Source organism: Oikopleura dioica, chromosome 1 (assembly GCF_907165135.1).
Source record: "Oikopleura dioica chromosome 1, OKI2018_I68_1.0, whole genome shotgun sequence".
Classification (NCBI taxonomy): domain Eukaryota; kingdom Metazoa; phylum Chordata; class Appendicularia; order Copelata; family Oikopleuridae; genus Oikopleura; species Oikopleura dioica.
In genome coordinates this window covers 2,103,414-2,127,419 of record NC_137291.1, presented here as the reverse complement: position 1 = coordinate 2,127,419, position 24,006 = coordinate 2,103,414, and the positions used below count along the sequence as shown (strand labels likewise).

At 41.7% G+C, this 24,006-nt stretch overlaps 8 protein-coding genes across 8 annotated transcripts; 1 reads left to right on the top strand and 7 right to left on the bottom strand.

Moving 5' to 3' along the window:
* Positions 1-645: 645 nt before the first annotated feature.
* LOC145708244 (uncharacterized) lies at positions 646-4,669 on the bottom strand. Its single transcript, XM_081785905.1, has 12 exons — positions 4,407-4,669; positions 3,842-4,094; positions 3,443-3,570; positions 3,336-3,400; positions 3,040-3,258; positions 2,863-2,995; positions 2,490-2,780; positions 2,130-2,447; positions 1,758-1,989; positions 1,638-1,715; positions 1,238-1,591; positions 646-1,150 (listed from the first exon to the last, which is right to left on the bottom strand). Exons 1-12 carry the CDS (start codon positions 4,460-4,462, stop codon positions 1,055-1,057), a joined length of 2,223 nt encoding a protein of 740 aa, XP_081642031.1. The 5' UTR covers positions 4,463-4,669; the 3' UTR covers positions 646-1,054.
* Positions 4,670-5,383: 714 nt separating this feature from the next.
* On the bottom strand, positions 5,384-9,497 carry LOC145695718 (protein NDRG1-A-like). Its single transcript, XM_081772727.1, has 8 exons — positions 9,248-9,497; positions 8,571-8,703; positions 8,355-8,518; positions 8,200-8,277; positions 8,030-8,154; positions 7,261-7,381; positions 6,298-6,607; positions 5,384-6,067 (listed from the first exon to the last, which is right to left on the bottom strand). Exons 1-8 carry the CDS (start codon positions 9,344-9,346, stop codon positions 6,027-6,029), a joined length of 1,071 nt encoding a protein of 356 aa, XP_081628853.1. The 5' UTR covers positions 9,347-9,497; the 3' UTR covers positions 5,384-6,026.
* Positions 9,498-9,747: 250 nt separating this feature from the next.
* Positions 9,748-10,055, bottom strand: LOC145695721 (dolichyl-diphosphooligosaccharide--protein glycosyltransferase subunit TMEM258-like). The gene is made up of 2 exons (XM_081772729.1): positions 9,912-10,055; positions 9,748-9,870 (listed from the first exon to the last, which is right to left on the bottom strand). The coding sequence occupies exons 1-2, from the start codon at positions 10,017-10,019 to the stop codon at positions 9,748-9,750; spliced, it is 231 nt and encodes a 76-aa protein (XP_081628855.1). The 5' UTR covers positions 10,020-10,055.
* A 121-nt stretch (positions 10,056-10,176) lies between these two features.
* On the bottom strand, positions 10,177-14,014 carry LOC145695722 (E3 ubiquitin-protein ligase HECW2-like). Its single transcript, XM_081772730.1, has 6 exons — positions 13,795-14,014; positions 13,258-13,752; positions 12,796-13,118; positions 12,322-12,673; positions 11,927-12,163; positions 10,177-10,351 (listed from the first exon to the last, which is right to left on the bottom strand). Exons 2-6 carry the CDS (start codon positions 13,655-13,657, stop codon positions 10,266-10,268), a joined length of 1,398 nt encoding a protein of 465 aa, XP_081628856.1. The 5' UTR covers positions 13,658-13,752; positions 13,795-14,014; the 3' UTR covers positions 10,177-10,265.
* On the top strand, positions 10,511-11,876 carry LOC145695720 (uncharacterized). The gene is made up of 5 exons (XM_081772728.1): positions 10,511-10,674; positions 10,979-11,121; positions 11,168-11,306; positions 11,353-11,556; positions 11,648-11,876. The coding sequence occupies exons 1-5, from the start codon at positions 10,632-10,634 to the stop codon at positions 11,707-11,709; spliced, it is 591 nt and encodes a 196-aa protein (XP_081628854.1). The 5' UTR covers positions 10,511-10,631; the 3' UTR covers positions 11,710-11,876.
* An 82-nt stretch (positions 14,015-14,096) lies between the features above and the next one.
* On the bottom strand, positions 14,097-16,304 carry LOC145711459 (uncharacterized). The gene is made up of 3 exons (XM_081789151.1): positions 15,158-16,304; positions 14,884-14,954; positions 14,097-14,433 (listed from the first exon to the last, which is right to left on the bottom strand). The coding sequence occupies exons 1-3, from the start codon at positions 16,298-16,300 to the stop codon at positions 14,097-14,099; spliced, it is 1,551 nt and encodes a 516-aa protein (XP_081645277.1). The 5' UTR covers positions 16,301-16,304.
* A 36-nt stretch (positions 16,305-16,340) lies between these two features.
* Positions 16,341-17,406, bottom strand: LOC145698269 (uncharacterized). Its single transcript, XM_081775474.1, has 3 exons — positions 17,168-17,406; positions 16,863-17,094; positions 16,341-16,773 (listed from the first exon to the last, which is right to left on the bottom strand). Exons 1-2 carry the CDS (start codon positions 17,357-17,359, stop codon positions 16,879-16,881), a joined length of 408 nt encoding a protein of 135 aa, XP_081631600.1. The 5' UTR covers positions 17,360-17,406; the 3' UTR covers positions 16,341-16,773; positions 16,863-16,878.
* LOC145698258 (general transcription factor 3C polypeptide 3-like) lies at positions 17,405-20,598 on the bottom strand. The gene is made up of 8 exons (XM_081775463.1): positions 20,359-20,598; positions 19,801-20,182; positions 19,467-19,711; positions 18,846-19,425; positions 18,224-18,754; positions 18,000-18,153; positions 17,717-17,950; positions 17,405-17,654 (listed from the first exon to the last, which is right to left on the bottom strand). The coding sequence occupies exons 1-8, from the start codon at positions 20,521-20,523 to the stop codon at positions 17,447-17,449; spliced, it is 2,499 nt and encodes an 832-aa protein (XP_081631589.1). The 5' UTR covers positions 20,524-20,598; the 3' UTR covers positions 17,405-17,446.
* Positions 20,599-24,006: the final 3,408 nt, after the last annotated feature.

The window sequence follows — 24,006 nt, the reverse complement described above, 5'->3', positions numbered from 1 at the left end:
CACATTCAAATTATTCGAATGTAAGCAGATCTTCAGTCAAGTAAAGACTCAATAAGACTCGCTTAAAAATAATAAAAGATATCTTCAATTTGAACAATTAAATAATCTTTAAACTCAAATGAGCCGCAAAACAAGCTGGGAAGCGAAAAGAAGAGATTCTGACAAAACCTCTGGAATGGGATGAAGAAGCTCTTTTGAACATTCAAAAGCACGCGACTGAGCAGGTTCGTCCACCTCTTGAACTAAAAACGACGTTTATCATCAGGTTGAAGAACCAGAAGCTCTGAATGCCTGGCAAAGATGGGGCCGAAAATTTCAGCAGGATTCCTGGGGCTACACTACCACCAGTAAAAAAATTAAAATTTTGAAAGAAAATCATCCTTTTTAGCTCTTATCATCATCTCGTTGCTGATCATTTATTTGCTTCTCGACCACCTAGCTGCCCTGGACGATACTTTTTGCGGATGTGTATTTTGCAAGCTTCAAAATTCGACCTTTTGCGACCGACCTCAATTTTCTGGTCTGACGCAAAGTCAAATTATATTCTATGGAATTTTTACATGACGAAAAAATCTGCTATAATGCATAAAAAAAACTCTTATCATCATTCTCTCAGCCTTCCCTTGGTTGAAAAAATTGATGAAATCCTTTTTGAATATGAATTTTTTATTCGTCGTCTTCGTTTTGGCAGGAGAACGTGAAAAAGGGTCAAAACGGACCCAGTTTTGGACCGAAAATTGAACGAAATGGTCCAAAAAAGCGGTGTGCAGAAAGTTGTTCTTTGATGATTTGAAAAACCTTGTACTTAAAATATAAGGAAACATTTTTGTACAAAATTTACAGAAAAAAGAGCTATTTTGACCTTCAATTCAGAAGGCGTGGAATAGTAGTGAAATAACGGAATGTGAAATGAAAGCGTGAAATGTTGAGAATTTGGAAAATGCGAATGTAACAGTAATTGGATAGGTGAAGCTGATAAAAGAATAGGGAAGATAAAGAAACTGAAGTGAATATAAAGTTAGGGTTTTACTTTTTGACGCTGGAGGCCTTGAGTTTAGTTGAACATCTTGAGGTAGGCTTCTGCGTCTGCTGTCAGACTTTGCTGGGTTTGACTGGAACCGGTGGCGATGGCGTTCCAACTGTCAGGGCTCTGAAGATGCTGTTAGATTTGGCAAGGGAAGATTTGGTACAGTATCCTCAGAACTTGAGGCATCTGTCCATTTGATTATCAACTTACCGGTTCGTTTTTGATGAAAAAATCATCGGAAGAAGGCGTTTCCGTCGTCGCCGCTTCAATTTTCACCACCTCGGTAACATCGTTATTCTTCGCTTCAAGCTGCTCTCGCTCAAAATCCTTGGCGACGCAACTATTCAAACTGCTCTGCGCATTTTTCCAAAGCGGCGCGGTGGAGGAGTTTATCGAAGCAGATCGGAAGCGATCGGAAGCGGCGCCGCCGGAGAAGGATGAGTATCCATCGTCGTCGAGTTGGAGGGCTTTTCTCACGCGCTTTCGGGGATTTGGCAAGAGCTCAATGTAGCTTCGAGAAGTACCGGCGACGGAGCGTCTTGGGGAGTCGATGAAGGAGAGGACCTTAAAACATAATCGTCAATTTCAATCCATTTTTGACCAGTTTTACCTCGGAGAGATCTTCGACACTGACATCTCCTGTTCTGTTCAACTTCCCATGTCGCTTTTCCTGCGCTGCCATTGCTCTCTAGAATTCAAATTAATTCACAAATTGCTTCTAAAATCATACCTTGAAGGGAGTAGGCGTTCGTGGAACGAAGGGAACACTTCGTTTCGGCGTCAAATTCAGCAAATCGCGCTTGGACATTGGTCGTTCGGAAGGATTGACGCGGGGCGTGCTCGAGCCATCGATGTTTTCTTTCTCCAGCTCTTCTAGGCGCTTTCGAGGAGAGCGCAAATGGCGAGGGGTTGAAGAAGAGAGGGGAGGACCGTTAAGAAAACGTGATGGAGACAAAAGCGTCCTGAAAGGATGAGATTAGACATTAGGCAAAAGGGCCTCAAAAAGGAGGCAGCAAAGATTGGATGATTATGATTCTTTTTAGCGTAGAAACAACTTAATTATAAAAACGCTAGAGTAAAGTTTTAGCTTTATGGCGCTTACTTGAGAGGAGATTGCGTCGGCGTCCTGTTCAGCGTCGACGTATTTCCACCTGGAAGAGTCAAATTCTGCGTTTTTTCCAGCTCCTGGACGAGCAAGCTTTTCACGGAGTGACTCGGCTCTGGGCGGACGGTGTTTTCTGGATGCTCATTTTCTTGATTCGCAGTCTGGTTCAGGTCGATCTCGTGCGAATCAGTAGCTCTGATGGGCGTTTCGCGACCGATCAGAGTCGTGTCGGCCGAAGGAGGAGCAACAAGGTCGCGAAAATTGAGCATTTCTTGTCCTCGACGCTGTCCATTGAGAATAACTCTCGTTCCACCACTGAAGGGAGTTTTAAAAACGGAAAAGAGGGTTTGTTCTTACGAATGAAGGCGGTCAAATTTGACGGGGGACTTGGTCGGTGTCGTGGGCATATAGTTGAAGGGGCGGTAGACGCCAGGCTCGAAACAAGGCCGCTTAGGTGGGAGTCCGCTCATGCTACTGCCAAATCCAGAGATGCTATTCATACTCCAGCAAGAAGTATCCATTTGTCCGTAGCTAGAGTTGTTACCGACATTGATTGGCTCGAGCTTGATGGAAGTGGAGCTGAGGGAGTGAGCTGTTGAGTGTGTTTCGCTCATCGAACGAGAACGGTGGTACGATTCGTGGCTGAAGCTAAAAAGAGAACGTTCACGATCGGTTTTTCCTCAAACGATTGTAATCAAGGAAAGACAATTTCAGTTGAAAGTAACAGTACCTCAAACGACCCATTTTACTGCGACTGTGAGAATGGGAAGAGTTGCTATTGAAGCTCATGTTCGCCCCGTTTTGTTGGCCCAGCTTCTCGATAGTTTCTTTCACGCTGTCCGGACAATCTCCTGCCAGATATTCTAAAATGAGAACTGAGAAATATTGAAAAGAAGCTCATTCTTACCTTGTTTTTCAACGCGTCTTCGCAAGCTCGAGTTCCAGTGATTTTTGATCGCGTTGTCGGTGCGTCCCTTGAAAAGCTTGGCGATCTCAGCCCACTTGTTTCCCACTTTCTTTCTCGCCTCGTGGATAATCCAGTCTTCTTCAATAGTCCAGTCAGACTTGTCTATTTCCGGATTCAGGTGGTTGTGCCATCGCTCGCGGCATTGCTTCCCGATGCGGCCTGAAATTCAATTAAATTTTGGGTTTCATTTTGGTCATTCGATAGTCATTGAAATAAAATTATAAAAGTGTTGCTACCTTTTAGATGTTTGGCGATAAAGGCCCATTTTCGGGGTCCATGTTTCTTGACAAGCTCGACGACGCTAGAAAATAAGTTAATAAAAGCTTCTACTTTTTCAACTTACAGATCGTCTTCCTCCTTGGTCCAGGGCCCTTTGATAAGGTCGGGCTGGAGGTGATTCTTCCACCTGGCGCGGCATTGAACATCGGTGCGCCCTGGCAGCTTCTCGGAAATCTCGTTCCACCCGATCGCCTGAGAAATTACTTTATTGATCACGTGACACATAAAGCAGCTCGAGCTTGTAGCCGCGTTTCAGTAGCACTGCAGGCTACTGTATACTGCTATATTATATTTGCTTGCGGCGCTCGGCGGGGAGCCGCGAATTTGCAAAAAAGAAGGCAAATATAAATCGACTCCTGCTGAGAGGGACATCAGCAGTGATGATCTTTTTGATAGCAAGGGATAAGAATCAAAAGAATTTCAATCATTTCAACTTTGTAAAACTGCTTGAAAAAGGTCTTACCTCGTCATTTCCAGCGCTTTTCACAAGCGCCATTAGTTTCGTATCTTCGTTGCTTGTCCATCGTTGCCTGGGCCTCGCTTTCTCCGGCGAACAATCGGATCTTCCCGAGAAACTCGAGCTCAGGTCTAGCTCCTGCTTTTCGCTCTTAATGATCCTCGTGATCTGCGTCGGGCAAATCACGAAGCCGGCAGTTTGCGCAGTTTGAAGATGCGAACTTGGAAGCGTGGCAGGTAGAATGTGGCGAACTGCGGGTCTGAAATTTACAAAATGAGTCGCATGAAATTCGGTTATTTTGATGATGATCTTTGGGTTGATTTTATGGGTTTATCCCGAACGAGGAGGGTTTTTATGGGGATCGAAAATTGATAAAGATCCTGATTTTATAGAGCTCCCTTTTTGGAAACATGCTTGCTTCTCAAAACGAATATTTTCTCTTATTATTTGAAACGCGCTGTTTTGTTACGAACAGGAAAATTGCGGTAAGGAAAATTGTCCTCGGATAAAACTCAAAATCTTGATTCTAAGATCATCAAAATATTTGTAAGGATGATCGGTGTTACTGTACCTTTCTCGCTGCGGACTTGTCCCACCATACTCGGCCCCATCTTTGCTCGATTTCATCAACACTTTCTTTTATTCAATTCTTAAACTCTCTTAATTAAAAGTTGTTTTTTATTCCCGCTGTAACAATTTTCTTTTAGCAACTGTAACTCCAAACGCTGCAGTACTAAAAACACTGCCGCTCTTTCTATCTCTTCCGAGGCGCTACTGAGTCCAGCGCTCGATAAGGGGATGAACTAAGGGGGCTACAGCTAGGCAATAAGGAAAAAAGACGCAAAAATCGGGGACGCCATGTGGCGCAGAAGTGGTCCGACCCTTACGAAAAAAACCTATCAGGACGATATCGATCTTCAAAAACACCTGGCCGAGCTTGATGCCTTTTGCCGGGAAAATTTTTGCCGCGAAAAAAACTTGTCTGTAAGAATTCTCAGCCAGGGTCAACTCATTTTGAAAAGATTGTTTTTGACCTCTCGGGAAAATATATCAAAATAAGCCGGTATTTACGACAGTGTTAATATCCAAATCATGAATGAAAATAGGAGCTAGCCTCATCAGTCTATGAATAAACGTGAGTCTGAGTCCTAAAGGTTCAAAGAGTACAAGAATAACAGCCCTGACTCAGTTTTCTTTACAGGTTGCCGAGACCAAAATTGAAGTAAGATTCTGAATCTTGTTTTCGCTAAGTTTTTGATAATGACGAAAATTTATTATAAAAATAAATCAAAAATAAAACTCAAAGAAGGCCAATCTTCCGACGAAAAAAGTCGATTTCTGATATAAACTCAATATCGACTATGCGAAAAAAGGTACACATGCGGGATGATCATATCGATCTGAAGTCTGGCAGATGATCGGATTAGGAAGTTTAATTTCATATTTGCTCCTTTTCCGCCAAAAAACGCAAGGGCGAGCAGATGGCTCAAGAATTAATGGTGGACAGGCCAGATTCTGGTCGATTTATAGGATTTGGCAAGGAAAACATTCACACAAGTTATTTTAGTTTATTCGAAAGAGGCAATTTTTGAAATTGTACTTTGATAATTGAAAGAAGTAGTAAACACGAAGGTGTTCTTTTCGAATTTCAGAAAGATAGGTTTTTCTCGGCCCCAAATTTATTATGTAATAAATAAATTGAAGAGAGTAGGATAGCACATGGTTTAAATAAGGGGACGAAAGAGGAGGAAAAAGAGTTGATCAGTACGGTGGAATAAGTTTTTAGCGGATAAGAACTTATGGAATTATTAAGAGAAATGTTGATAATGTAGCAAATTTTTTTCTTCAAAAAAGGAATGGAAAATTTATCGCCAAAAATGCTCTTGAAAATTTCGAAAAATTTCGATCTTTCTAGGTTTTAGAAAGATTTAAAATACAGGAAGATATATTTTTTCTATAAGAAAAATCTCTCATTTCTTATTTTGAAGGAAAAAACAACCTAGCTTTTGAATTTTTTTTTACATTTTTTATCTCATTTCTCGTGTTCGTTATTTGTAATCATAGTTGCAATCATATTTTCTCGAGTTTTTTCAGTGTGATAGTAGTAAAATAAGAGATGAAGAAAGAGAGAGAGGTTACAGTCTTTATTTTGCATCGGCATTTTTTTATCATATTGTTCAAGATTTTCTCTTCAGACGGAGAGTTGTTGCTGAGCCGCGTTGGGATTCACATCTGAAATAAAAAAGTAAGAGGATGAGCCGTCTGGACTAAAAATGAGATCCAAGGCGGTGGGTACTCTGAAGATGCCTGTAATTAGCCAGAGAGCGCACGCTGGGTATCAATAAGTATTCCGAAGGTGGAATGGCGAATCAATTGATTTTTCTTTTCGAAATGGTGATGGATTGAGAGTGTTAAAATACAAGGGGCTCTACTGAAGATTGACGCCCTAGTTTGAAACTTACCAAAGATCTCAGCCTGCGATTTGACCGCTCGTGCTCGTTTCTGACTCATTTGAAGAATTGACAGCGCTGGGAAATGGCCTTGTCCTTGGAGGAAGAGAATGATGGATTCGGCAGTCTTCATCGGCTGCTGCTCAAGGATCATGGAGCCAGCGTCTTGCATCTTGACAAGTGTGGTAATCTGCGGATTGAGCCGTGAATTGAGCTCGGCTGTGTCTTCATTGTGCGGCGAGGCATCACCGACGAGGAGCAAGGTGGGAACTCTCAGATTACTCTTGCCAAGTGGAGTCCGCATCAGATTAATTTCAGTCCGCTAAACATTACCTTTAATTACCACAGTAAATATACCGTATATCATATACGGTTCTTTCTATTCTGATTCCGAGAGAACTCGGTACTTGAATACACTTGATAGGTTAAAATCGTGGCTCAAGAATCAGACACTTAGCTAAACTCATACGCAGTACGTACTCAAATGCTCGGACTTACAATATGAATAAGTACTGTGAATAAGCTTCTAATTGGCTTTTGTGATTAACAACGCCTGACAATTCCGGAAATTTTTTCTCCGCAAAAAATTAAATTTTCTAAAGGAACTTTGCAAGCACTTCAATTTAAAATGGACGATAATGAATGCTGCTGTCGAAACCTTAGGTCTGGAGAACTAACACGTCAAAAGTGACGATATCCTACGATTTTTTCTGTATGTTTTCGTAGTCGGCTTTTCGCTACAAAAGAAGATTACTTATAAGCTAATAAGCGATATTTTCGAAGCAAAATTTTCGATAGAGCTCTAATTGGTACGGAAGTGAAATTACTGCTGGAATTCGAGAAGCCGCGTGCGGCTTTGGGAGAATGGCGCGGCTTCTAGATTCTCACCGGTTACTTTGTGTAGCAAAGAACTGATGACTAACAGTTTGGGATAATTGTCGCCACTGGATAGATATTGAATAAGATTGGACTTACGCGTTCCAAGGAATTAATGAGCTCTTTGATATTGTTCTCGTTTAGCTTTCTGAAGTCGTGAAGATGCGCATTCTTCGAGTCCTTGAGTCGCTGGGAAACATAATCCCCGCTGAAGTGATACCTGAACGAAAATGATCAAGAAACTGTATTTTTAGAGCAATAAACCAAACCCTATGAATTGTTAAAAAAGGTATTAGAATGATTAATCTAGGCGCTTAAAAATTGATTTAATCGTCGCTGTTCTTTTAAAAAGAGTCCAGTTTGGACTGATTTCAACAAAAAAGGAAAGAAATAAAACAAAAAATGAGAAAAGCGATTTTACTTTTTATTCTTGCTTCTTTGTAAGTCGCCAAAATTAAAAATTATTAGTTCAAAAAAATTTAGGCTCGGTGAGCTGAAATGCGCTCAATTCACTGTCAACACCTTTTTCAACAACAACAGGGATTTCAAGACCCGGAAACACATCTACAGTTTCAAGCCGATCTTCACAAAAGAAGAAAAGCCCTCGGCCGAAGCGGAAAACAGTTACAAGTTGCAAAATATTGTCAATAACAAATGGTTTGGTTTCAAATAAAAAAGCTTCAAAAACCCTTCAAACGATAAGAGGGCTCCCAAACCTGTGTAGAAAACTGAGTCAGGTCCTGATAGAGCACAACATAAATGGAGATCTGGTAAAGCCGCTACGCAGCTTTTGCTTCAAGCTTTGCCAGGACCTGACTTAGGCTTCAACACAGGTTTCCGAGGCCTGTTAACGCCTCATCTTTCTTACCAGTCGAGATAGTCGTATCCAGCAGAAGTTCCAAAGATTTTTTGGTGAAAGTAGCTGCTCCATGTTTGTTGCGAGAACATTGGGTTGGCGAATATACATCCGTCGACGCGGGATTGATCGTTGAGCTTAATTTTTTAGCTGAAAGTAGGAAGGGGGAGCCTTATTCGTACCGAAAATCGGAGAAGAACATTGGCACCGACGCCAACGCCGAATAGATAGACTCGTTTGAGACTGAAGTGGTTGACGATCTGAAAATGAAGGGGTTTTTGATAGAAAAAAAAGTTGGAGGGGGCTGGCTTTCAAGAAAAGACTGAGCAAGACTTACGAAAGGGACCATTTCGGCCATTTGATCGAGCGAAGGATAGCATCCTGCCGGAATCTGCGAGTCGTTTTTGTCCAGTCCCGGAATTCCAATATGAACGACGCAGAATTTCGACTTGAGCGGCTCGAGCAGGTCGCAGTTGAATAGAGTTGAGAACTGCGTCTTTGCTAGATGGAAAGATGAGACGTGGGGAAAAGAAAAGGAGCAGGGATTACTCACGAGATAAGCCGATATCATGCATTGTCAGAAAAGTGATGCTGGCGCTGGGATCGCCATGGACGGTTACTTTGACGCGAACTTCGTGTTGATCGCCAGATGTAGCGGAGATGTACTTGTATGGAATGGTTTCCTCCTAAAGCAAATCATGAGAATTTTTAATCAAAAATTGGGGAGCCATTCTGCGGCTTTGGAAAAGCCCATATGGAGCTTTCTATGAAAACTCTTTCTACTCCTTTTTGGACAAAGAAAATGCTCGAAAAAACTTACTGAAGGTTCAAGAACAATATCCGAAAGCTCTAAGTCCTCCATTTTCTTCTCTAAGCCAGGCATTTAGAAGTTATACAATCAGACGGTAAATCTATCTCTTTTCTTTCCACCCCTCTCTTTTTTGCGGCAGAGGATAGGGCACGTGCCGGGAGTAATTTGGCTTGGGAAGGATGCCGAGCAGGGACAGATAAGTGCGATTATATCTGTAATCGATCGGCACGAAAACTGAAGCCCGTCGAGGATGATCTGGCTCAGCAAAAAAATAACAAACTAGTCTGCTTATTTTTTCAGCGCAAAAAAGGGGAAATCGCGACTCCTCTGGCTCCTGCACTTTTTAAAACTCCAAGGTCAAAAACAATTTAGCACATTAGCGGGCCGCGCTTTTGAAAACCTCGAGCTCTAGAAATTACCTGATACGCCGCATCAAAATCCGAGCTTTTGGACTGATTTAAAAGTCGCTCTGTCAGTTCCTCTTCTTGCATCATCTCTTTTACTCTGAATGAAGTCATATACAGTCATCGTCGTTTATTTGATCTACAGTAATTCTCTAATTGTTGAAATTTGTCTCTAAGACAGCGAAAGAAACAGGAGTAACTTGGAACAGATGAAAAATCATTTTTCTTCGAATTGCACTTGTCCAGAAAGAGGAAAGAAGCTGGTCTGTTTTGGAGGAATAAAGGTAGACGAAAATATTTGTCCCTGGGGAATTTTTCCAGTCACGAGTTTTTTTCTGACTAAATAAGCTGCTGAATCAGATTCAATTCTGACCAAGCATTATTTTTACTTTGATGAGCAACTGGTCATAAAATTAAAAGAAAAGAGTGGAAGTTGCAAACTCATCGAAAAATGAAATATTTTCACATTGAAATCAAGGAAGACTCTTCCTTTTGGTAGTACTTTTTCCCCTTTCCTAGACATAGATGCCAACAGTGAGCATGGTGAACATCATTCCAAGACCCATGAAGATGGCAGAAACGAGCGCGAGGGAAAAATCCTTTGATAGAGAGCGGACGTTTTTGGACTTTGTCACTTGCTAGAAATTGTTAGAATCAGGATGTTGCGCTAGTTTGGTACCTCGACAAAAAAGTAAGCCGAAGATCCGAGTCCAGCGATCATCAGAAAAAACGCAAGGGTGGAATACAACGATGGGTCGATTGGAGAGTTGTATGGAGAAAGCGCCATTCTGGTTTTTGCTGAATGTGAGAATTGAGAAATTTTATGTAGAATGATATTGTTTTTGTATTTGTTTGTTTTGAACTGAAAGAAAGCTTGAATTTTAATGAGCGAAGTTTTTAAAAGTATGTTTGAAGAAAAGCTTGGCTGTGTAACTGATTAGAAGTTGAAATTCAAGGAATTGATTTTTGTGAAAGGAAGTTTTTTGAAATAGAAATACAGAAAGAAGTATGATTCAGTGAAGTTTTGCTTGAGTTATTCAAGGCCGAATTCTGCGCATTCGTGGATTGCCAGCTCGATTTTTGATTTCAGCTGAGCCATGGTCGCGTATGGCGGCAAATCTGAAAGGATAGAATAAAATTTGTCACTAAGCAAAAGCCTGAAAATTAAAGAAAATTATAAAGGGGTTATTTTTGAGTCTACTCAAAACTTTATAATGAATTATAAATATTTGGCATTTAGACATTATAATTCCTGGAGAATGGAAACTATATCGCCACACGTTTAACAATTTGGACGAATGAGACGCTTAAAAGTACAGGGTCCGATCCTGCCTAAGGGCAACTAGAAGTGCAGATTTGGCTCATTCTAGCGCCCGAACTCAGCACTTCCAGAGACACGATGAAGGAAGCAAACTGCAACGGGGACATATTCTGGGCACCAGGTAACATTGTAACCGATAGAATCTGGCCAAGGGGAATATAACGTAATTATTTGATAGTTACTACTCTCGTTTCGTAGTAAAAACATTTTGTGGGTGATAAGAGTTGATATCTTAATGTATAAAACATTGATAAAGTTTTAATACGAGGGATGCTGTTATCGGAATTTTAACAGGAAAACTCTTATATGGAATAAAAATTAAAGAAACCACGGTTTACCGCGGTTGACCGCGGTTCGAAATTTTGATTTTCATGTGTTCTTATTTTCTAAAAAAAAATTAACCGGCGGTGAAATTTATCTTTCAGTCGATGGCGACTTGAGTTGCCTCGGTCACGTGACGAAAAAGATCACAACCGGTTCGTCGTGCAACGTCAAATGCGTCGCATCTTATGCCACTCCTGATAAGATCACGTGTTTACAGAGCGGATGGGATACTGACGTAGATAGGGTAAGCTCATGAAAATATATTTTTCTTTATTCAAAATCAAAATTAGTCTACATGTGATGCTACAAAAGGCGGTCTCGGGCCAGTCGGACAAATTATGCTCATCGTCGTCTTTCTCGTCCTCTTGTCCATCGGAACATTCGCCTGGCAAAAATATCGCAAAAGCAAAATCAACCCGGCAGATCAAGGTTTTTGGCAATTCAAAAATAGAATTCTTATTATATCACTTTCAAGCCGGCCAGGGGCCAAAATATGCAGGAGACGTTCCAAACTTTGACCGCGAAAAGTCATATGGAATGGGCCGCGATGGATTTGACAATTTACAGACGGTGAATTTGGGCGAGTTGTCGCCTCTCCCGCAGCCTAAGAATCGACCTGGCGGTGGTTATCATCCGGCTGGAGCGGGAATTCATGACTTTATGGGAACCTGTACTATTGGTAAGAACATTTTCGTTAGTGTTTCTAGTTCAAGCCAATCAGATGCTGCTAATTTGCCAAGCTATGAAAACAGACTGTAACTTTGATTAAGGAACTGTATCCCAAAACCCTAAACTTGGTCAGTGGCACGAAGACCCAAAAAATCTTGCCTAGAACAACCGCTAGCCCTGGGAATTATTGATAATACTGTACTATAGAAAATGCCCAGTATGAACCAAAAATTGCCCATCCCTGATTTACAATACTGTAAAATTGCTGCTTCTGCATTATATATCAACTGCACCAGAAAAGTCCATGTTACAAGAAGAAAAATTGCAGTTTAGTGATTCATTTTGTTCAATAAACAATAAACTCAAAGTGAAAAACATACCTATCCGATTGAAACAAGTGTGCGCTCTTGGAAGATCCTTGATCGTGCCCCATTGTTCGACGCAAAAGGGTTTTGGGCCGTTTGGTCCTCGGAGACCGCAGAAGCCTTCGTAAGGGATGCTAGAAGTGCCGGTGACGAATTGGAGGAATTTGAGTCGGTGTTCGTGGTCGAGTTCTTCGAGGTATTTCCAGAAGAGCTCGACTGTATCGTTGGAGTCAAAGTATCCTCCTCGGTACTCTAGCGATATTATTTTGATTATTTGGATATAATTATATATACAGTCGACGTCTATAAAACTCTATGCGTTTGAGCTACATTTTCACGCCAGATACCGAATGATTATAATCTGGTTAAACAAATTCGATCCTGGCTTTTCAAAATGATTTTTCTGTTACCTGTATGACTCCTCCAGTCCTGCAAGTCAATCTCCTGCGTTCCACACAACGCTAGTTCCAAATCCGAAGCAGTAAACTTTTCCAGCATCTTAACATTAACAACTTCATTGAACCCATGCACAAGGCCAGCGATTTGCGGCCGAACACCGTCATAGAAATGCCAATTGACGAGTTTCTCGATGTATTCGTGTTTGTTCGCATCAGTGACTTCTACTTCGGCACCGTTTGGGATGAGTTCTTTGACTTCCTTTTTGCCGAAACGTTCCTCGATGACCGTGAAGTCCATGAAGAGGTAAGCGTCGTCGATGGAATTGTCCTCCATATACTGAGTTGATGATATGAAAGGGGGGACCTGTGCTCGAGAACCTTTCTGCACCGGAGTCAGGGTTCTCTTCAAGCTTTTATAAAACCTGAGTCAGGTTAACGCAACGCCTTTTTTTGAAATCGGAAATAAAATCATATCCATTCCTTGACAGAATTATACAGCTGCAAGTCCACATACTTCAAATCATCCAGTGTCAATTTTCTTTTCAGCAAAAGCGAATAAATCGGTTTTATAAAGTATGCATCTATCAAGTAGCGATGAATGAGCGCCAATCCGAGAATGCGTCCGATGAAGCGGAACCATTCTTTACATGCGGAGACCATCTCTTTGTCGTGGGAGCAATTATAAAGGGAGTGACGGGAGATCTGAACTGTGTAGTCGTCTGCGTCCGAGTATTCGAACCAGTTGTAATAAGGATTGAAGAGGTTGTGCGAAACGAGGTAGAAGAATTCTCGGGATGGACCAGAGTAGTCTAATAATTAACAGATTAGGGCAATGAATCATGCCAATTATTTATTCGGCAACTTCTACAGGAGCCGGAGTCAGGCTTCTACACTGGGTAGCGAATCAAAAGGTATGAGATATTTTTCTCATCTTAAAGAAGCTCTTACCTAGACCTTCTTCTCCTCGAAAAGTTATCTGCAGTTTTTGCCTCTGTAGCTGTTTCACCGACTTGTATCTCAAATAATTAAACGCATCTCTGACGAATGAGTCTCTTTCGAGTGGCATTTTGATTTTCCCAGGTCCTTTTCCATATCCCTTTTCGTCGAGTTTCGAGTAAAACTCAGACAGCGTCTTTTCAAAAGGACTCGTTATCTTTTCCTTCTTTTCTGTCGTTCTCTTCGTCGAGGCGATGGAAGGAGCTCGTGATGGATCGAGAGTTCCCAGAGAGATTGAACTGATTTCGTCGTGGAAAACCGATAAAATTTGAGCCAGGCCGCCAGCGTTCACGTGATTATGGAAGGCGGCCACTCCTCCAGCGCGTATTTTCTCAAGGACTTTCATCGTCATTGGCGAATTTTTAAGAGCGGGGATTTTCTGAGCGATGTAAGCGTTGGAACGCTTGTTGAGGAAGATAACAACTTGATCTGGGTATGAAAGTGGGTCTTCAAGAAAAAGGTAAGTTATTAATTTACCAGTTGGTCTACCTGATGAGTTTCTAGAGCTGGTGTCTCTGTTCGTCGTCGAATCTTGTGCGTTGTCTCCATTTGATGAGGCGTGATATTCGGATAGATTTTCAGAAGCAGGTGAGGATGAAGGAGTCAGTGCGTGAACTGCGGCTGGGTGAAAAAATGTTGTGAAGTGTAGTTCTATATTTGCGTAGTATTCTCGATTCTTTGAGTCTTTCAAGGCGATCCAACTTGGAGGTAAACTGCCAAAGGATTCAGAATCTTCAGATCATTTGCTACTCTTCAAGGAAGAAATAAAGGATTTCAATATCAAAAAGAATCTAAATCCAATTCCTTGCATTATCTGGAACATAAATATTTATAAACTGTACAAACGCCTGCGTACTCAAATGTTGCTGGAAGAAATTCTCCTTCGTCCGCATCAGATTCACCAATGTCCGGACCGTCGAGTTCTCAAGATAGAAATGACGCGCGTTTTCGTTCTTTTCCAGCTCTTTGAAGAAGTCGGCAGATAGGATGAACTTTTTGACTTGGAGATGATAGTCGCGATCGGACATCATGTTGTGCTCGATTTTCCGGGACATGGCGCGCTTCATTGATGCATAACGTTTTGTGAAGGATTGGGGGACGACGGTGGCGCGGTTTCGCTGGACGGATCTTATGATTCCATCGGTTATTTATTGTTAAAAAACTCATGCCTTTAAATTGATTTCGACAATTTCACCATAATTCTTGGGAAGGCAAACTGTGAAGAACACTGAGACAGGGTCAGTTACAGTTTCGAGACCCTGACTCAGGTATTTTCACAGGCTGTGGACACCAATGTCATATTGGCAATGTGAGTTAGCTTTTATTTTCATTTTTTGAAACAAAAACACCCTTATAAATGTTTTTTTTTTATCTGAAGGAAACATCGTGGGAAGCAGTCAAGCAAGAATTAGTTTATCATTCTGTTATCACCTCTTTACCTCATATCATCATCGGGAACTGATAAAAAATCTCTACAACGGCGAATTATAACGATGTATCAAACATCTACTACTAATAGTCTATTAGTAATAGAGCAACTTACTCCAAATAACTTTTAAATAAAAAACGATTTCGTACCTGCGACGCATAGTGCTGCTCTTGAATGAATGCATTTGGTTTCTAGACGAGTGGGGGTCGCTGGTGGCGTCCTAGATAAATAATTATCACGAGGGAGACGGGGGAGGGGATTGATTTCGGATTATCGGACTGTTGATAAGTTAAATTAGTGTCCGTCTTAGCCACAATAACCAAACATGTTTGATTAGCTGGGAAAGAAAATTTACTTGTTCCCAGAGATTCGAACAAGGTGAGAAAAGAATAAAAATTACCAGGAGTCTATTTTTTGACTTACAACTGAAGGCGTTTTTGCTGTCATTTGCGTTCTCCTGCTGACCGAAAGCCTGTGTTTTGATCTTTTCTTCCCCTCTGCCGCGGCAGATTTCTTTCTACTGGAGAACGCTCTCGTCTTCAGTTCATTTATCGTCACGATTCTTTCAATTTCCAATTCTACCACTCCTTCAAGCGCCAGTTCAGGACTCTGCATCTCATAGACGCTTTTTCCGTTGATTTTGTGAATTCTATCGCCGAATTTTAGCTCCGCATGGGTCACTTCTTGGACGATTAAATACTCCGGCGTCTTGAGAAAGGACAAAGAACCGGCGTTTTCGATTTGAATGGTGAAGTTTTCTGTTAGAGGCGACATTACTGTAGGACTATGCGAGACGGTCTCCAGCTGTGGTCTTCCGATCATCGCCTTGTGATACGAGTCCGATCTGTTTTTCTCGCTTGAGTTATTTGTCTGCTCCTCGAAAACCGAATCATTCTCGCTCTCATCTTCGTCCTCTTGTTCTTCTTTTTCCTGGCAGTCAGTTTGTGACAGACAAATCGACTCAAATTGGCGAAGAAGTGTTTCTGAAAAAGAGTTGCCTCTTTCGCTGGAGCTTCGTATCGCCGTCGCGAGCATTTCTTCCAAAGAATCGAAGGTTTCTGGATCTTCTGAGTTGTCAATATGGTGCAACGAGCGAGCAGAATTCAGAGTTTCTACGGACGAGCGGATGGAAGGAGCGGTAGCGCCAGTTGCTCGGCGAGAAATCGTGTTTGCCGCGTCAGGGCGATCTGGTTCAATGAGATCGAATGTGATCATAATTGACGCCTCTCCTTTTCGAACAACTAGCGATCCTTTTCCAACATCGTCATTTCCACTTCTTCTGGCGCTTTCGATGTCTTCGAAGGGGATGGTGACTTTGAGAAGATTTCGACCAGCGAAAGAATTTTCTTTCACAACGAGGATGACTTTTACCAGCGGATTGATTTTCAACCAAGGGAGCGATAAATCATGCCATTCTGGTTTATTGCTCCCGGATTTGACACTTGTCGACGCGGACTGAATCGATTTGGAGCTCTCATCTTCTACGAAGATATTCACGTGACATTTACAGTTCTTTTTTGGCAGGTTTTGACATCGTATAGACGTCACGATAAGGAGAAGGGACATTTCTCCATCTAAAGAAAAGCGAAAAACTAGTATTTTTTGTTGGTATTTTATTAATTTTAGAAAGCATCAGATTTTGAACTTTAGAAACCTACTATCAGTATTGAAAATAGCCTAAAAGATTCAGTGGGAATTCCAGTGCGCGCAGAAAAAAGAGCGAAATAAAATACATTCTACGTGAATATAAGAAGAAAACAAAACAGCATGGGCAAGAAATAATCGTAATAAAGAGGTTGTACTTTCAGTCAAGAGTGAAATGGGCTGTTACAGTGGGCTGCTGCTGTATAACTTTTGAGCTTCTTTATTTTGATGGCACGCGGGCATTTTATTGGACTAGAGTTTTTTTAGGAAGAACGTTAAAAATATTTGTCATGTGGTTGAAAATAAGGTTCTTTGTGGTGTGCGGTTGTTTCAAAAAAGTAGTGAGAGGGTAACTTGTTTCCTTGTGGTATAAATATGGCAATTTCTTGATGACTTTTGAGGATGAGAATAGTTTTAGGACAATTAATTGGTTAAATAAGTATTTTTCTGACCCTGATGAGTCTGCTGAAAATCATCCTTTCCTGTCTCAAGTCCTTTGTTCAATATCCCACAGAATCCATGTAGTCGGCGATTTTACCAACGGCAGTAGAAATGGAACCAGCCTGAGCGTCCTTTTCTCCGATGGCGATGACGACTGCTTGGTTTGTCTTTTGGATGGTAACGGGCGCAGTGTTTGGTGTTTTTCCACGAGCAAGGATGGTCTTTTCGTCTTGGATTCGAAGCAGGACGAATTGCTGGTTGTTCAGAGTGAAGCCCTGAAGTTTGATTAGAAACAGGCAAATTTGGATGAAGGGTTCTCATTCGACAGAATTTTAGTGGGACACTTACCTTAGAGTAGGCTTCCTTGGGGTTAGTGAAAAGCTGGACGATATCTGTAATTTCATTGTAATAAGTAGTGGTGTGATCCATCCCCTGCTGCGCCCAGGTTGAGCCGTTGTGGCCGAAGATTCCACCGGCTGAGATCTTATCGTAGTGAGCCATAAGTCCGCTCGAGCCAGATACATATTCGGACCACGACATGATGTAAAACTAGGGTCTTTTCTGAAGGAGTTTGTGATAGAGGCAGCTTGTTTATTTTATATACAACTCTTGAACTTGTTGAGACTTTTATAAGCGGCAGTACTTTGAGATAATAGAATAGGCGAGATCCTTATTGCCGGATTGGCGGTAGATAAGAGACAGATTAAAAACGGCTTCTTTTGTCAGGTCAAATTTGTCAGTTTCTTGGTCGTTTTCTGGACACGTGACGGGCGAGTTGATGACTTTTTTGTACTCAATCGCGGCTAGGCCGTACATGCCAAGCTGATGAAGAATTCTAGAGACAATTCATAATTATCCTTTGTCTAAGGAGGTCGACAGATGTCAACGAGATCTTACCTGGCTCTGTTGTAATGAATTTCTTGTGGAAACTTGTCGAGTCCTCTCAATTTACTGTAAGAACTCAGAAATCCGATGACCTGCGTTGCAGCAGTGTGTCTGTTCGTCGTAAATCGTTGTGAAGCAATGTGGGCATAGATGGTAGCGAGGTTGAGATGAAGAAAGGGACAGTCGGGTTTGAGTTTTAACGCTTCGGTGTAGGCATCCGCTGCGTGATAGTAGCTTCGTGTCTCGCTAGAATAAAGAACTGAAGGCGGGGGTGTATTTTTTTCGTTAATTGTACCGAGTCACGTGGCCGAGCATGGTCCAAAGAGTCGGATCAGGAGCTTTGCTGTTGAATCGCTGACGAACAACGAACTTTTGATGACGAACATCGATTGAGTTGTTGATCGTGAAATTGAAAAGGTTCCAATGATGCTGCATCGCAAGATTATCATCTATTCAACAGTTATTTTACAGAAGCTTCGAACCTTCAACAAAGAATCCGGGAAAAGAGGGAAAGATTACCTTTCAGACTCTTCCTGAGCCATTCTGTAAGCTGCTTGTAGCACCTGTCGTACTGTTTACTTGATATCGCGATAGCCAGAACGATACTTTGCATTTCTCGTCGATAAGAATGCTCAGTTTGTCGACTGGCCGTGTCTATTCGCACTTTGAGCGCCTGTTCTGCGAGTAAAATTGCCTCCTTGAATCTGCCGATTTCGAGAAGAACACCAAGAACTTCGCGAAAAAGCCGATACCAGCCAAGCCACGCAAGGCGGACATCTTCCAACTCTGCTTCTATTTTTTCCACTTTTTGACGCGGAAAGATCTGATCGGGGTTGTTTTTCATGTCGACGAGGATGTATCGCCCGGGGTGGTTGAACGGAAGTCCGACGGCGATTTCGCTCGATTTGTAGAGATGCACTCGATCCGGTTCAAAGGAGATGCGGAAGCCGTGAGTCATGATGAAGAGGCCCAAGTCGGCGACGCAGCGCAAATATCGGCGCTTCTCGTACTTGTCAGTTTGTTCATCGACCAAGTCCGTCCATTTTTTCACTAGAAGAAAGAATGGTTAAACCTTGAATTGGTTTTTAGCTAACAATTAGAAATCTCAAGCAGCAAAGCTCCAAAATGCAGGAAAACTTACTTTGTTCAAACACAAAATCGACCTTGACCTTCTTCGCGCTTTCCAAATCATTAAAAAAGTTCAGAATATCAAGTGGCTGATCATTCTCTAAGTGCGCCATCATCGGAACCATCGACATCTGCTCCTCCAGTTTCATGATCCTCGCTCTCGCTGGAATTCGGTGCTCTTCAGAAATGTCCGCAAGTTGTTTCAAAGCTTCGATCGCCTCGTAATGATGTCCGAGGTTTTCAAGAATGTCGGCGTGGCGGACAAGAACAAGCAAATGCGCCCATTCTTCCGTGTGCAAAAGACGGTTGGTCAATCGAAGCGCGTTTTCAAGATACTGCATTCGATTGTTCTCCTCGCCGAATTTGTGAAACGCTGCCAGATACATTTCCGCAACGCGAAACCACAAATCGCCGTACTTTTCGATGTCTTCTTTTTCGTTGATGAACGATCGCAAATAACTCTGGCAGCGGTCGCCTTCGTCGTCCATTGCAATCATGCACAGGCCCATTTTTGAGGTCAAATCGAATCGGCGCTCGTTGGGAGGGCAGAAGTCCTCGAAGCCGCAGAATTTTTCCATCAAATCTTTGCACTCCTTCAATTTTTCTTTGGAAAAGACGAAGTCAAAAATTTTACCTGATATCTTTCCAAATCGAGCAATAAATCGGCCGCGTAGTTTATGTCTTCGTCACTGACTTGTTCTTCGTACGATTGAATAGTGCCCAACAACATTGCCAGTGCATCAGATTTCATTCGCAAGCTCGACTCTTCGTCTGACAAAGATCTGCAGATGGCATAAATTTGTCTAGCGAATCGTCTTGCTTTGTTGAGAGCTTCGGATCCTTGCTCGCCGGGGAAGTAACGCAGTGACATTTTATACGCTTTATTTTGGCTCTAGAATAAAAAAGGAGGGAAGAGATTCAAGCCTTTCTCTTCTCAAATGAGAAATCGATAAATTCTAGAGCCCGGCCTTGAAGAGCTGCACTCCAAAGCTTTAGAGAGCAGTAAAGATCTCCAATCTTCCATTTTATGTAGCCATCATGCGTCTTGTTGTACGCATTTCTATAGCAAGCGATTCTCAGCTTCGTGACTTCCTCACTCTGGCCCAGAATTCGAGTAGAATCATCCGCTAAAGCGATCCATCTTTCAGCAGGCGTTGCGGAATCTAAATGTGCCGCGAAAAGACCCATTTTGAAGCCATGTTCTTGGAAGCCCTTTTCGTGCATAATTTCCGAGAGGAGTTGGTACGGCTCTGCAGCGCCTGGGCAGGTTCGGATGATTTCGAGAGAGAGGGAGACGGCTTCGTCGATTTTGTTTTGCGCGAACATTTGATTCGCTGTTCCCATAAGACCCTGAAATAATGAAATTATGGCAACCTATCCTGTGGTCTCAGGGCCCTGACTCAGGAGTTTTCACCGTTTTCCGAGCCGAAATTGAAGTATAAAAAGAAAATTTCGTTTTTCGAGGAGATTTTTTGGGCATGTTTGGCTGCAGATCAGGAAAAAACGCTGGAAAATTTTGCTCTCACCTTATCATGAGCTGACAGTTTCTTGTTCAATCTGCTTTCTCTAGAAATCTTCGCAAAAGTCGTCTTTCCAGAATCAACTCCCAATTGCGTCGGAAGCTGAAATGCAGAAAGCAAATTGTAGACCACATCGCCTTCTTCGGCTGCTTCTGGTTCTGTCTTCATCATTTTCTTACAATTCACTTATTTTCTCATTATTCCTCAAAATTGAAATTTTTCTTTTGTGAATAGATGACTCCTCACTTTGAGCGCGCTAAATTGAAATTTCCCACAATTGCGGAGGACCTTTTCCCACGAGCGCGCGGCCTGGAAGAATCTGATCGATGATGGAAGACTGACGAAATTTTGGTCAGAGAACTTTCTTAATTATTTTAGTGATAAGGACTTTATTTCAAACGGACTTTATTTCAGTTTACAGTCAGCTTCAGAATTTAATGGTGTCGATGGTTAAGATCAAGATTAAAGAAGCTGTGATCTTTCCATTGATTTTGAACTTTCGTATTGTGTGCTCTCAAATCCTCATACAACTCGTGTCTTCTTTCTTCAGAGAATACAAGAACCTCAAAAAACGCTCATAACTTCAGTATAAAAAGTCAAGATATTACCAGAATGGCAATAGTAATAATAAAAATAATCAACGTTCCTTTTTTCTGCTGAATGATCTCTCTTTTCATGAATTCAATCGTCAAAGTCATTTTTGGAACTGATCTGGTCTCTTTTAGTTTGAAAAAAAATAATGATGGATTGTTCATTCAAAATTAATCTGAGTACTTCATCATAATCTCTGATATCAAAGACTGTTTCTGATGGAAAGTCGATTCTGGATCAAATGAAATGGTCTTGGCTCGGGGAAAATATTTTGCGGATGACCCTGACTCAGGTTAGGGTTAGGATTAGACACAAAAGAGACTGAAGAAGGCGAGTTTTTCTTTTAAATTTATTTTTAATGGATGCAAAACTCTAGATCTAAACAGGAAGGGATGACTTCAGTTCTCATGAAACTTGAGAAACATGAGTATTTTTCGTCGGTACATGCTTTCCGGATCCCGATCGTATTTGTTGAGCTTGACATCGTTGATCCTGGTCGTGTAGTGGTTGAACATGTTGTTCCTCATGCGATTGAAGCCAATGAGATCGGCGAGGGAAATGTTGATCAGGAGCATTTGGATGAGAACCAGCAAATTCATTTTGTTTATGACTGCTTTTGAAGCTTTCCGATTATTTTCCGAAGTTGGAACTGATGGTCAAAGTTGGCCCCGACGGTCGTATTTATAATCCAGCAATTAATGTGTTATCTTCGAATCACATAATAATTAATCCGTTAGAGTGAGCCCGAGTGTCGCAAGATCACAAGTCGCGCGCACTAGTTGAACATATTTTAATTGCTGTATTAGCGCCAATTTTACACGGTAGCATATCGAACTGTTGTTATTTTTGTATTCACAGTTGCCAGATAAACTGAATGCCGGCTTTGATTTCTGATTTTGTAATCGAGCATAAGCATAACTTTCAATAAAAATGATGTTTGTCTTCCAAAACAAAACTGAAAAAAAGATCGGATAAAAATGTTTTTAATCAACTGACCTTTAATTTGCTCGTTTTCTTCTCCAAAAAAAGGCGTTAATCATGTTTTCAAACGAGGAAAAGGTGCTTTTTGGGAGTCAGAATAAGACGGGCGAAATGGAATTTATCATCCAGCTCATGAAAGTTTTCAATTTTTCTTTCAAAGGGCATTTTTGTGAGAAAAAAAAACTTTGAAAAGAATGGCTGTTGGGAAAATTGCAGAGAAAATATGGAATTTCTTGAAGAAACGAAATCCAGACCAGGAATGATGAATATTTTTTTATGTAGAACGGATTGATAATCGAATGCTTCAGTAATTTTCTGACGCAAATCTTCGAAAAAATTATCATGTTTATGATGATTTATTACCATGAGATCTTTGATATCAAAAGAATCAAAGCCAAGACGAGGTTCAGGATAGAATCTTTTACCTTTTTCTTATGTAAACTCATAAACCGATCAATCAGAAGAAAAATTATCATCTTAAAGATTACCAACTATGGTACAACACTTTTAGAAGAGCGGCTCATTTATGTATGTAATCAATAATCCCTGGAATGATTGGGAAATAATCACTTGTTCAAGTCTGATTCAATCAAATCCATCAAGTCCCTTAATCCGCCGCGAACAATAACACCACTCTCGGTCCTCGGCAATGAGTTTTTATCATCATGCGTAAGTTTTTTTGGAAGTTGAAATCCTAGAAGAGTTAATCGAAGGTTGATGATGTGAGCCTTCGTAACGAAATTCGCGATAAAGCTCAAGAAGAAGACCTCGATGATAATAGTGATCTGGACGTTATGGAGGAAATTCTTGGTAAGCACCTTAATCGGATTTAGCAAACTGAGGGTAAGGGCATCACCCTGATGCGCTCGGTTAGTGTTAGGGTTATACGTAACTTATACGTAATCGTCTTCTTGAAGAAGATCAATTGTAAACTTTGAGTTTATCTTTTAGATAATGTCAGTAAATTCGATGAATACGAAAACATGTGCGATCTATGGGATGATGCTTTGGAGGATGATTTGTACGACCCGGCAGAACTTGAATAATTATCTCAAAATGATATAAGAAGATTAAAAATTAGCAAATTTCGATTTTCATACTTCAAAAATTCGAAAATGTTATCACAGGGCAAATAATAAAAAATCGGATCACGCCGGATTTAATTCAAACAGGGTGGGGAATGTCTTAAGAAAATTCAACGGCACCGGCACGGCACGGCACACCAAAAATTCCTGTGCCGCGGGACGGCACGGCACGGCACGGCAAAAAAATTAAGAACGCGTGGCGGGACACGGCACAGCACGGCACGGCACAGTTTTTTCCTTTTTTTCTCGTAAAAAACACTCAAAACTAAATGAATATAATTTTATTTAATAAATTAGTCTGCAACGTAGGTATCGACCGAGAAATTTCGAGAAAAATGAAGGGCCGTCAAGCCCCTTAAATTTAAAAATCAAGGAACGGGGCTGAAACGGCCCGAAGGGCCGTCAAGCCCCTTACATTTAAAAATCAAGGAACGGGGCTGAAACGGCCCGAAGGGCCGTCAAGCCCCTTAAATTTAAAAATCAAGGAACGGGGCTGAAAAGGCCCGAAGGGCCGTCAAGCCCCTTAAATTTAAAAATCAAGGAACGGGGCTGAAACGGCCCGAAGGGCCGTCAAGCCCCTTAAATTTAAAAATCAAGGAACGGGGCTGAAACGGCCCGAAGGGCCGTCAAGCCCCTTAAATTTAAAAATCAAGGAACGGGGCTGAAACGGCCCGAAGGGCCGTCAAGCCCCTTAAATTTAAAAATCAAGGAACGGGGCTGAAACGGCCCGAAGGGCCGTCAAGCCCCCCAAATTTAAAAATCAACGAACGGGGCTGCGCCTCACCTTAACCCCAGTGCCGCGGCACCGTGCCGTGTCCAAACTGAAATTCACTGAATGGAGCGGCACGGCACGGCACGTGCCGTGCCGTGTCCGTGCCGCAGTGCCGTGCCGTGCCGTGCCGTAGACCTTTCCCCACCCTGAATTCAAAGAAAGTTCTTTCTAAAAAATCAATCAAAAATGACAAAATGTCGAAATGAAAAGGTGTCATTCTAGTGT